General features: G+C 35.5%; 1 protein-coding gene across 1 annotated transcript; it reads right to left on the bottom strand.

Annotated features, from left to right (window-relative positions):
• Positions 1–156: 156 nt before the first annotated feature.
• rab12 (RAB12, member RAS oncogene family) lies at positions 157–12,423 on the bottom strand. Its single transcript, XM_079875483.1, has 6 exons — positions 12,019–12,423; positions 10,109–10,169; positions 7,354–7,492; positions 7,187–7,276; positions 5,440–5,544; positions 157–3,015 (listed from the first exon to the last, which is right to left on the bottom strand). The coding sequence occupies exons 1-6, from the start codon at positions 12,221–12,223 to the stop codon at positions 2,908–2,910; spliced, it is 708 nt and encodes a 235-aa protein (XP_079731609.1). The 5' UTR covers positions 12,224–12,423; the 3' UTR covers positions 157–2,907.
• Between the last annotated feature and the right edge of the window lie 1,240 nt (positions 12,424–13,663).

Raw genomic sequence — 13,663 nt, forward strand, 5'->3', positions numbered from 1 at the left:
TGCAGTACATCTCTGAAAATAAAAGTGAGATCCCAAACACTGAACACACAATCAAACATTTTGTTTTATAAGAATGGATGGAATAACATTGTGCAAAAGTAAGTTTATGCTTACGTAAACAGGAGGAAAAGCATCAGAATTACTAACACACATCTATGTAATAAATATATATCTTTATTTGCACTTCATTAGTTTAAAAATGCAACAAGTTATAAATACCACAAAACTACTTAAACATGCCAAACTGTTTCAAATAACTAATATCAATGTATTATTCGTACAAAGAACTCTTCTATTTTGCAACGTCATGAGGATGTTTCAATTTTTGTTTTTGTAATGTAGTAAATACTGATACAATGATTGGCTGAGAGACTAAACCAAGACTTATTCTGTACAAAATGGAGGTTCATAAAGGCAACAAGTATTGCTACTAATTGAGAAGTTTTAAGAGCGAGTTGGGTTTCACTTTTTCAAGACAACGGATGCGTCATTGACAGTCTTTCTGCAGAACATGAAGTCAGTTCCTCCGGGGAAGACCCGACTATAAGCTTCATACACGGAGACAAAATAAAATATAAATACAAACAAAAAGGATCGAAAGAGAGCGCCTTGAACGCAAATACCAGTGGGGTTTTGCTGTAAATAATGATAAAAGTATAGTAAATCTGACTCTGGATTCAACTACCATCCAGAATAAATGATCAATTTGCCAATCCTGCAGAGAAAGAAAGTAAAAAGCACTTGGTGAAAAGGATCATTAGAGTATCTCATAAGGTTACAATATGGCACAAGCCTGCAAACATGAACATTTTGAGGTTAGTACTACACTCTCTTTAACACTGTTAACACAAAATCCACAGGTTTAGGTTGGTTATTAAACTTTCAAAGGACACACAAGTTAAAAAGGTTATTATAATAATAATACAGAACAAAAAAAGCTATTTTTCAACTCAGCAGAAGACATTAGTCTCTCGAAGACAGACTACAGACTCCAGGTTTGGGTTGTTTAGTACAACACTGGTTTCTGACGCATTACAAACAACGCAGACGCGCTTCCACAACACACGTACATCATCTTTCTATTAAGTTGACGTACAGTGAATATCATTAAAACTGTCCAGAACATTTACAATTTATATTTCACTTCAAATGGATTTTTTTTATTTTTTTTTATTTTGCATAAAGATAAGCATGACATTATTTTTAAGAAAATTAAGCACATTTCCACTCATATCACTGTTATGAGAAAGACATTTCTGCATTATAATTATTTGTGAAAAACAATGAATTCCATTCTTTAAAGATGAAAACATTATGGTAATGAGAAGGGGCGGGGCTTAACTGTCATAAAAAATAATGTCAAATATAGCAAATTATTTTTTTAAGCAAACTATTTTCTTATTTTGATTTTGGAGTCAGATATGACCCAAATGTATTTTCATGATATTCATCCAATAAGTGAAATAATTTTTTTAGTTCCAGGCGCACAGGCCTCTGTATTGAAGTACAGTTGCAATGAAAAAGGCATCATTTCCCAAAAACCAGTTGCACTGCATATCTGGTGCCAGCTAGTCAGTTCAGTTAAAATAGTGTTTCCAATCAAACACCAATTATAAAGTTTTGTTATATTACACAACTAAATTATTCCTAGTCTTTCATCTAACACAGGCAAATAACTAAATTCAACGTAAATCAGTGTTTTTTTTGTTTTTTTTTCAGGAACGCAGAGTGATTTTAATTGAAGAGAACAAGTGTCCTTCAGTTAGTGACGCTGTCCGAGTATCAAATATCAACACGGTCCTCTTAAATGTCCCTTTTTATTCTCCATCCGCTCTCCACGGAGAAATAGCCCTTTCGGCGAGAGCATTTCAGTTCTGCCGTTCAGATCCGGCGCATAAAACAATGAACTCAGTCTGTGCGACACGACACCCAAATAATAACCTTCCTTTATTCTACTCGAGTGAAATGACACTGAAAGAGGCCTACTAAATAACAAAACTCTGAATAATGAGGTTAATCTTCTGTACACAGGTCCTTCACTAACGTTCTGCATTTTAGCTGTTCGTAAACTAGCGATAAATGGATTGTAGTGCAAAAAAACACAACGGATAACACAAAATCCAACCTCAAAAACAGTAACAATGATAGAACGTAAGGCATAAAGACATTATAAATTTCAACCCCAACCATTGCTGGTGATTAATAACGGGCCGAACAAACACACAGCCGAAATAAATTAATTCCACTAGGCATGAAATGTAGATCCACTTCGCTTTTAATGCCAAATCGATTTGGAAAAGAGCTTCTTAATTTGAGACCGGGAACGTTTTCCATAAGAAACACTGAATGAGTGCTTGAAACGTGAAGAGAAGCGAAAGACAAGGGTGGAGGATCCGTCGTCCAATATAAACGGTAGTTTCTCGTTTCGGCTAAGAGTAAGTGATGATGTAAACTACATAAATAGGAGTTGATGGGTTATGACACACGTTTGTACGTGTTCGTGGCATGTGTGCAGCGGTATCCGATAGGAAAGGCACGTGTCAGATCAACGCAATCGTGTGCTTCCCAGAAATGAGGTAGTGTATGTATGGGCCGTCAAAAATAAATGCATCTTTGTGTGTGTGATGATATGGATGTTCTTTATTGGCATCTAGAAGTACCAAAATATGGACTATAATTAATTGCACAGTCTATCATTTGTGCGAAATCTATAGCGAGGGAGGATTAAATGCTTTAAATATTGAGCGTTTTGTCTTTCATCTTCTCTGGTAATGACAGGCCATCATCTCATCAACTGTGTGAGCGCATCAGGACATGGGCCCCTGGTGGCGGGAGTCTGTAACAGCATGTGTTGGGTTATAAGAGCGAAGGAGGTGTTGGGTTTCTAAATAAAGCATGAACCGAGTCTCAACAGCAGCGCATGCGAGGTGGAGGCAGCTCTGGTGGGAATTCAGGTTCGGGCTGAAGGGACAGGACACTGTTGGACAGCTCTCTACTGGGGACTTCAAGTGGCATCTGTGGAAAAACACAACATTTTGTAAGATTATAAGACTCTTCACTGACTTGTCTGATGCACATTGCACACAAAAATGGCAAGATCTTGCTCAAAAGAGAAGCCAAATCAGGGCTGCAAAATTAATCAAAATAAAACAAAACCGAAATGCATGTTGGGTCGGTTAAAGGGGTGGTATAATGCGCTTTTCGAAAGATGTAAAATAAGTCTCTGATGTCCCCAGAGTGTGTATTGTGAAGTTTTAGCTCAAAATACCCCACATATATTTTTATATAGCATGTTAAAGTTGTCACTTTTTGAGGGTGAGCAAAAATGCAGTTTTTGTGTCTGTTCCTTTAAATGCAAATGAGCTGCTGCTCCCGGCACAGGGGGCGGAGTTTCAAGAGCTCATGTCCTTTTACCTCACACACACACACTGAAAAATGTCATAAACTTTTAGCCTTTTATGTTTAAACCGGATTCGGACAAAGATGGAGAGACTCAAGAAAAAGTGACAACTTTTCTGAATGGTTATTTGGTAAATTTATGTAGCTTATGTGTAGTTATTTTCTAATTATTGATTAGCACATTCTGTCATGATAATCTATAAATCGTGTTCCGGGGGCGGGGTTTATGTAAATTTTAGGGTTTGTGATGTCACTAACCAGGGAGGAATGTGGTGTAGTCTCTACCAGCCGTTTGTTGTAGTCCTTAAAAAGCGATTTCTTTAAAAGCAAATATCTTCCTTTGAACTTTGAGCGTTGTAACTTTGCAGATGTTGTTTATGCTCAAACAGCAACATTACACACTAACTAAAGTTAGAAAAGTCAAATCATAATCAACCACCCCTTTAAAACGTGAATTTTCGAACGCAAAATGCACCGACCATCTTCCTTAACTTGTAATGAGAAGCACTTAATAAACCAGCTGTTGTTAAAAGAGACGCTTTAAAGGCTCCCTGTGGTTTTCAGCCAAAAATAAAAGCTTGACATTTGAAAATGAAGAAATAAAGACATATTGCAATTTTACTGCTCTTTATTTGACAAAAACATATGATGTAATGTAGTGAAATGTTTTATCCTAAGTTCCCCATCCCACAATGCAACAGCAAACGGAACAAATAACACATTAAGGACATACACAAAAATAGTAAAAAATAGAATATGATAAATATAATAAACTATGAAGAAATTGTGTGTTTTAGTTCTGTTTTCATGTTTGTTTTCTTGATTAATCAAAATCACAATTAGAATTGTTTCCCCAAATTGTGCAGCCCTAATGGGGAATGAGGAAGAAATAACACATAACTACTGCATTTGCAAAAGTTTGTGGCATCAAATCTTTGATCATCTTAAGATATTTAAAGTTTTTGTTCAGTATGTAAATGGGATATCTCGCCAGCTTTGGTCTCCTAAATGTCATGTTCAAAACAAACTTCAGTTGATTACATGCTGGTCCTTCCTGTCTAAGTGGGCTGTTCTTGGCCATAATAAACTGGAAAGTGGGTCTGACTTTATGCCAATAGTCAAATTCTGGCTTTTGACATCCTAAAAACTCTGTTTAGCTCTTGGTGACACTATTTGAGCCAGAAACAGAAATAGCTGATGAATGCCACATTCTCAGTCAAACTCATGATACTTTATCAAATGTTTTAAAGTGAACATTGTGGTGGGCAAAGAATTCATCAAAACAGTTAAAGGAACATGCCAACTTTTTGGGACTTTAGCTTATTCACCGTATCCCCCAGAGTTAGATAAGTCCACAAATACCCTTCTCATCTCCGTGCGTGCCGTAACTCTGTCTGACGCACCCACCGCTAGCCTAGCTTAGCACAAAGACTGGAGGTAAATGGCTCCAGCTAGCATACTGCTCCCAATAAGAGACAAAATAACGCCAACATTTTCCTATTTACATGTTGTGATTTGTATAGTCACAGCGTGTACAAATAACAAGGTCACATGAGACACAGACATCTTCTAACCGTATACATACTGGGAACTATATTCTCAGAAGGTGAAGCACTGCTACTTGGGCGGAGTGATTTGCTCGCAGCGCCTGAGAAGTCCGTGGTGAGGAGCAGAGAGTTCGCTCAGAGTAGCAGTGCTTCGCCTTCTGAGAATATAGTTCCCAGTATGTATACGGTTAGAAGATGTCTGTGTCTCATGTGACCTTGTTATTTGTACACGCTGTGACTATACAAATCACAACATGTAAATAGGAAAATGTTGGCGTTATTTTGTCTCTTATTGGGAGCAGTATGCTAGCTGGAGCCATTTACCTCCAGTCTTTGTGCTAAGCTAGGCTAGCGGTGGGTGCGTCAGGCAGAGTTACGGCACACACGGAGATGAGAAGGGTGTGTGTGGACTTATCTAACTCTGGGGGATACGGTGAATAAGCTAAAGTCCCAAAAAGTCGATGTGTTCCTTTAATAAAACAGCTCCACTTACCTTACTCAAAATATCATCAACTAGTTTAAGGAAAATCTCATCCACGTTAAAGTTATCCTTGGCACTGGCCTCACAGAAACGCATCCCTGATATCCGTGAAGCAAACTGCCATCAGAGAAGAAAAAAACAAATTACTTTATTTCAGTGTGACGGTTCTCCTGAATGGGTTTAATATTCAAAATAATTTAATATTTGTTACTTTTCAAATGCAATCAGTTCTCTTCTAGAATAGTACCACACCTAGCTATCATATATAACTTGATATCGTATATATATGATACTCTTGAATGACACTGGATTGAGTAAATAATGTTTGGGTGAACTAAAGTGTGTTCTCGCACACTAATAGAGTAAGTTTTAGTCTCAGTGGGTTTGGAAAGGTTGGCGGAGGCATTATTTAGAGCATTCAAAGAATCTCTTTGTGGAGAACTCAGGATAATAATGTCCCTGTGTCCAGGGCTTTGGACAGTGGACTGTAAGACATTTTCCTCCACCAAACTAAATGTCAAGGTAAACCTGAGACAGCATTATATAGCTGAATTCAAAATGCTAAATTTAGGTTATACTACAGAAATAACAACAAATAAACAGTAGGGCTGTACGATTTTGAAGAAAAATGCGAAATGTGATAACTCATTAAATAATGTGATATTCGATATGCTTAAAGTGTGTAAAATAAACTTAAATTATCTTTAAAATGATATAACCTACATACGTTTCACATTCTTTTTGTGACAAGAAAACATCCCTACAACTTCTGACAGTGAACATCAGTGTTTTACTGTAGCGCAAAAAGTATTATTTTAACATCAGTGTAAACCACAGGGTTTAGGGTTTCAGGAAGGCCTACATTAGGTTTATTTAATAACAGAAACTGAATAATCAAATGTAAAAATAAAACACTGCTTAGTTTTCACTGTATGAATTAAATATATCCTGATTCTTATTAAAGCTACAAAAGATATTCAGCCAAGAGCAGTGAGTGATTTTCTCTTTGTCTTTTGTTCATGACCCCAGATAAGATAATTTTGATATATTGTGCAGCCCTAATAAACAGGTATCAGAATAAAAATAGGAGCTCTTTGTGTCTCGCAGGAAAAAGTCTTTAGCTAGCAACATTTGCTGCCACAATTGGTCTCATCCAGCGTTGTTATAGTTAACTTATCTAAAACTATTAAAAGTCACGGTTTCACTTTATTTTGATGGTCCCTTTTGAACATTCTGTTGACTAAGTAACGTCTACTAACTCTTATTAGAGTGGGTCAGCTGGCCAATCAGATCACTCTAGGCTTTTCAGAAGGAGGGGCTAACCAGCTGATAAAGGTGGTCTAGTCCTGATGAATACAGCGTGTTTCATATAGAGGAGCTGCAATAACGTACAGTATAAGAAAAACAATGTGTTTTTTATTCTGTTACACTCGATTATCAAAATAATGAACTTTTAAAATAGCATCATATGATCACTTTAGATTAAAAAAGAACAGAAATGTTAGAAATGTTGCCTTGATAACTAACTGAAATAAGTTTAAATTGAAATATACTAAAATTACTAAAACTAAAACAAAGTAACGCTAAATAGAAATATTGTTAAAAAAAAAAAAAAAAAAAAAAATTAAAAAAAAATCACAAAAATTTCTAAAAATTTACACTAAAATGAAAACTGAAAATATAAAAATAAAAGATAATTCAAAATCTTAAGAAAAACTATATTGGTATATAAATAATACTAAAATAACCGCGGTCTCACCCTCTCAGCTTGTTGCCGTGAGATGGCGCGATCAGACTCGCAGTCCAGTTTGTTCCCAACCAATAAGAGCTCAGCATCCTCTGACGCATACTGCACAGAACCAGAACCAAAGGTTAGATAACTGCTGCGCAACCGAAAATGAATCAGTGTTTTTGATGTTTGAGCACCTTGTCTATCATCTTCATCCATTTAGGCAGGTCTTCAAAGGTTTCCTGCTTGGTGATGTCGTAGACCAGCACGATGCCTTTAGCGCCGCGATAATACGCCGACGTGATGCTGTTAAACCTCTCCTGACCTGCCGTGTCCCTGCAATTATTCACCGTTATTAGACTCTCATAGCATTCAGAGTGGGGAATACATCAGATGCTAGACTACAAAAGAAAGAGCATTGATTTAACAGTGCAGTGTGTCTCTATAATCACAGGTGGGTGGAGGGGAGAAGTTGAAAAGGTAAGAGGGATTTGTGGAGACAGCTGAAAAAGAAAGTAAATTTATTTAATTTTTATAACAGATTAGAAAGGCAAAAACATGCACCCAATGATTCGCTCAAAATAAGAACAGGAAGTTCAAAATAAAGACTTTTACTTTAATTATTTCAAGAAGCATTCATATATCTCAGCAGTCTTTCATGAGAGGATTTTTCACATCGTGATTCAAAGGGAAAAGAAAAAACACATGACAGGTGTTTATCTCCTCGTTTTTACTGTACCTTATCCACCCTAGTCTGGCTGCATTTTTCCAAAACAGGATATGATGTCACAATGAGGACCGGTGAGGCGTCACATGTCAGTGAGCAGTTAAGACGGACAGTGAAGGAGCCGAGGATGCTGGGAAGCTGGATGTGAGCGGACGTGTGTTACAGACACAGTTCACAAGCAGACATCTGCAGGAGTGTGTTGTGAGAGAAGCCGGTGTGTTTCAGGGTCAAAGGGAAATGAAATATTCCTAAAGTGGGTGGGTGGGTTAGTATTAGTTTGTGATTGGTTAGTCGATGACTGACCCAGACTCCACTGGAACAAACAAGTTATGGAATAACAAAGATTAGTTTACACTAATACAGAACAGAATAGAACTTCTAAAATAGCATAGAATTAAATAAAACTACGTAGAACAGAACTAGGGACGCTCATGATTAATATATGATTGATTCATTGTTGTTGTTAATTTAATTGATTATTCTAATCCATTGTTTTTTTTAATAATTTTGAAAAAATAATAAAAAAATTAAAAATCAAAATTCACAATCAGAAAGTCTTGTATCTATATTTTCTATAGGCGCCACATTATCAGTCATAAATGAACTGTGATTTAAACAAATTAAAACTTATGTTAAACAGCCTGAATGTATTAAAAGGATCAATCATGGCAATTCAAAATTCCTGAAAATTGGCATCCCAACATGAAGTAAACTCTATCTGAATAGAAATGTGCAGAATAGACCCAAATTAAATCAATCAAAACCGAAACAAGCAGAATCTAATAGAATTTAACAGAGCCAAAATAAATAAAAGAGAATAGAACAGAACTGGACAGATCAGAGCAGTCAAATAGAAGAAACAGAAGAGTATACAATAGAACCAAACCACAAGAGAACTGGACACAATAATCAAACCGGAAAGAATCAAACTGAATAGAATAGAATCTGAAAGAATCAAACTGGATAGAATACAATCTGAAAGAATCACACTGAATAGAATTTGAAAGAATCACACTGAATAGAATTTGAAAGAATCAAACTACATAGAATATAATCTGAAAGAATCAAACTGAATAGAATAGAATCTGAAAGAATCAAACTGGATAGAATACAATCTGAAAGAATCACACTGAATAGAATTTGAAAGAATCACACTGAATAGAATTTGAAAGAATCAAACTACATAGAATAGAATCTGAAAGAATCAAACTACATAGAATAGAATCTGAAAGAATCAAACTATATATAGAATAGAATCTGATACTGAATAGAATAGAATCTGAAAGAATCAAACTGAATAGAATGGAATCTGATACTGCACAGAATAGAATCTGAAAGAATCAAACTGAATGGAATAGAATCTGAAAGAATCAAACTACATAGAATAGAATCTGAAAGAATCAAACTGGATAGAATAGAATCTGAAAGATTCAAACTACATAGAATAGAATCTGAAAGAATCACACTGAATAGAATAGAATTTGAAAGAATCAAACTGAATAGATTAGAATCTGAAAGAATCAAACTACATAGAATAGAATCTGAAAGAATCAAACTATATAGAATAGAATCTGATACTGAATAGAATAGAATCTGAAAGAATCAAACTGAATAGAAAAGAATCTGAAATAATCAAACTGAATAGAATAGAATCTGAAATAATCAAACTGAATAGAATAGAATCTGATACTGCACAGAATAGAATCTGAAAGAATCAAACTACATAGAATAGAATCTGAAAGTATCAAACTGAATAGAATAGAATTAACAGCCAGCGGTCGGCGGGATTGATAAGGAGAAGGTGAGAAGGGACGTACATGGACATACATTTCAGTTAGTTAGTGAGATGATATTAGTGATATCACACTTTAAATGCACATTTACATTCACTGCTGAATTCTGGGATGCTGTGAGTGTGTAATCACAGATTTGATGAGTTTATGGTAATGCTTTAATAACAGCTTTCTGACATAATTTCAAATCTAGCTGTGAGTTTAGTACACTCAAGGCCTCAGTGTTAGTTAACGGCTGGTTAACCGTAAGCAAACACAACTGATTAAATCTCAAAAGCTCCACATGAAAGATGTTTGGCTGGGTCTCAGAGACTCCGCTCTGGAATTAATGACTTTGAGCCGAGCGACTTGATCTCATGTGCTTCTGAGACACAGGAAGTGACATGGCGGGCTGAGTCAATGATAAGGACACAGCACTTCCTCTCCACTCACCAGATCTGTAACCTGATCTTCTTTCCCCTCAGCTCCACTGTTTTGATTTTAAAATCCACACCTTCAAAACCACAGACAAAACGAGAAGAAATAAGATCAGTCAAACTCTTCAAAATTCATGCTAATCAAACACATAATTGAAATCATTCATATTATTTAATGTACATATTTGTGTCCGGCATGTCGTGGCAGCTGTGAACCTGTGTCTGGCTATTCTGGGATACTGGGTAAGATAGCAGCATGCAAATAATCTGAAGTGAAAGCCTGTCATGAGTGAGTGATAACCTTGCCGTAACAGTTTCATGTAGTTAATGGCTAAAAAAAAAAAAAAAAAAATCACAGGGTTTTATTAGTTAAAGGGATACTTCACCGATTAGCATTAAGCTTTGTATCAGTAGAAACCCGGTAGTATTTTGGAGTGACCGTGCTTCCCTCCCTCATGTCCCCCTGAGACGAGAGATTTCTGGATTGTGTCTGGAAAAAAACCTTTTTTTATGCTTTTTTTAAATTAAGATACGCAAAAATCTTAATTTATCGCCATCAGAGGCTCTTTTGTCCAGAGGCGAGAGACTCCAGCCAGTAGGAGGAGCTCGTCCCGCATGTGTTCAACCCGCCCATAGGGGGATCTCACCATAAAACAGCGTCTTTTCAGTTTCCAGTCGACTAGTAGCCTAGCTGTATCATTTCTCCCGATACTGCCCTCTGTAACCGGGAGGCGTGGCTTGGGAGTGTCCCCGTAGGGCAGCGAAGCAAGTGCATTCTGGGAGTTGTAGTCTTTCATCCACATGAGCCAAAAATACATTTTCTGGCTTTTCTCAGTCTAGAAGGCACCAACTTCTAAAATAATTTCACATTTCTACTACATAAATGACCCAATTTAAATACACATTCATCTTTCCAGCGGTGAAATATCCCTTTAAATCAAATTTTTGTGTGTGTTCTCTTAACGTGCTGCTGTTCACATGACTGATGCGGATTGATTCAGCGCTTGGCAGATCTCTCGTGTAATGACATTACAGAAGAACTGGGCACGAGAATGAGGGGTGAAAATAGTTTAGACACAAACTAAACTGACATTCATGTTAACATAAAACCCTTTTAAATCATCTGAATTGCTTTTATTCATATGTGTTATTATTATATTTTAACAAACTATTATTATTATTATATCACATGAAATGTCACAAGCCAAGAAGTGATTTTCATATAATGGTTTTCTTTGTATGTATATATGTATACTATCTCTCTCTCTCTCTCTCTCTCTCTCTCTCTCTCTATATATATATATATATATATATATATATATAAAATGTACACACACCTCCACAATAAACTAATACCCATCAAATGAAACCATCTAATCACTGTTAACTACCAAAGCTATCCAAACTAGCTATAGTAATCAATCTATACTAAACTAGTATGTCAAGTTAGCTATGTATAATCTTTAATAACCATCTATGGTCCTACTAAGTACACTATGATAACCATCTGCAGTTTACAAATTATTCAGATACAAATAGGCTATACTCCATACTGTCCATACTATATTAATAGCTATACGGGATATAATTAACTAGTAGCCATACTAAACCAATGAGTTTATTAATTACCAAATAGTTAGCCATCTAGTTTACTAATAGTTCACTATTTATACTATACTAAACTGTATATATTGTCCCCTCATTATCTATCTATAGTGAACTATCCATAACTTGGACAGTTGAACTGGAGTTTATTTGTTTTGAGAGCAGGTGAACACAATAACGTGGTATGTATTGTAATAACGAGGTATAAAGATAATAGTCACTAGTACACAAATAAACTGACAGTCATTGTTGTTTACCATCCAGACTGACTGACAGCTGCTCCATCTATTTCTGGCAGTATTTCTTAATAGTTTGTCTTACCCACTGTGGACTTGCACGCCTCGCAGAAGGTGTCATCCGTGAATCTCTCCATAAGGCTGGTCTTTCCCACACCGCGGGAGCCGATGATGATCACCTGTAGTTTATAATCAGCGGCTCTGGGCGGCATCTTCCTGCGGCGCTGCGACGCTCCCACAGCGGGTGAGCCTCCACCGGCCCTCCGCTGGACCCCGAAGCCCGACTCCATCCACCACTAACGGCCAGTCCACATCTGCCACACGGCCAGCCCGCTTCAAACACACCCGCGCATCACGGAGGGGAACTTTAAAACACTTTAAAGCGGCTTTTCGGAAGAGTTTGTCAAAGTTTTCAGTCAGTCAGTCAGTTGTTGTCCAGCACTGGGAATTCGAGAGCGGCCGTGACGTCACCACCACTTCCGGTTCCGACGCATTCCAAAGGAAGAGCGGAGCAAAGTTCCCTTTTAGAATAAACACACTTGCGACGATTCATCACTTATAAGAAATAATATTTCATATCAGTAGCAGACATATGTTGCTTTTTCAATAGTTATTTACTAGAAAAGCACCATCATTCTACCTGATAGTTCAGCCACTATTAACTGTATATTATTTTATTAGAATATAGTCTTAATTTTTTTTATTATGTCAAGTCAAGTCACCTTTATTTATATAGCAATTTTTACAATACAGATAGTTTCAAAGCAACTTTACAGTGATAACAGGAAAATAATGCAACAAAGTTTGTTTCTGTACAGCAGATCTAGAAGAAAATAGTGTCATAGTCCAGCTTATGTAAATTCAGTGATGGTTCATTTTTTTTTTTTTTTTTGTAAAAATGTTATTAATTTAGTTCATTATATAATTATTAGTTCATATATATATATATATATATATATATATATATATATATATATAGCTGTTCTGGAGAAAACAATGATGTCATCGTCCAGCTCAGTTCAGTTCTCATGTAATGGCGTCAATGCAGGAGATCAATAATATTGTTGAATATTAGGCCTAAATGTCCCTAACTAAGCAAGCCAGTGGCAAGGAACCAAAACTCTTTTAAGAGTCAAAAACAAACTTTAAAAAAAAATAAAAAATAAAAAATAAAAAAAAAACCTTGGGAGAAACCAGGATCAGACGTTTTCTCCCGATAATCTAAATATTATGATACCAGTTATACACCGACCTTTTCTTTATTCTTTGACAGTAAAAAAAAATGTGTTTTTACTAATACAATCTAAATATCGCACATGTAATATAGAAAACTATGAGTATGATTTTAATTGATACATTTTTTTTGTGAATGTTGCAAATAAGATTCTTAAATAAATTGCAAATATAAAAAATGTATCTATAAATACATTTACAAATATATTATATATATTCTATATAACCATACAAATTATATATTCTGAGTAAATAAATAACACGTACACATAAATTAAGATGTAAGTATTAAAAAATAAGGTAAAATAATGTATTATTCTAAAGTATAAAATGATAAAAAACAAATATATTATATCTGTAATCACATTAATAATAATAATAATAAATAAATTATACTTATACATATATTAATATATGAAAAATAAAAATAAGGCAAACAATATCTTATTCTGTATAATTATAAAAATAGCAAATATATTCTATCCATAAACAAACAA

Source organism: Squalius cephalus (assembly GCF_949319135.1).
Source record: "Squalius cephalus genome assembly, chromosome: 7".
Taxonomy (NCBI): domain Eukaryota; kingdom Metazoa; phylum Chordata; class Actinopteri; order Cypriniformes; family Leuciscidae; genus Squalius; species Squalius cephalus.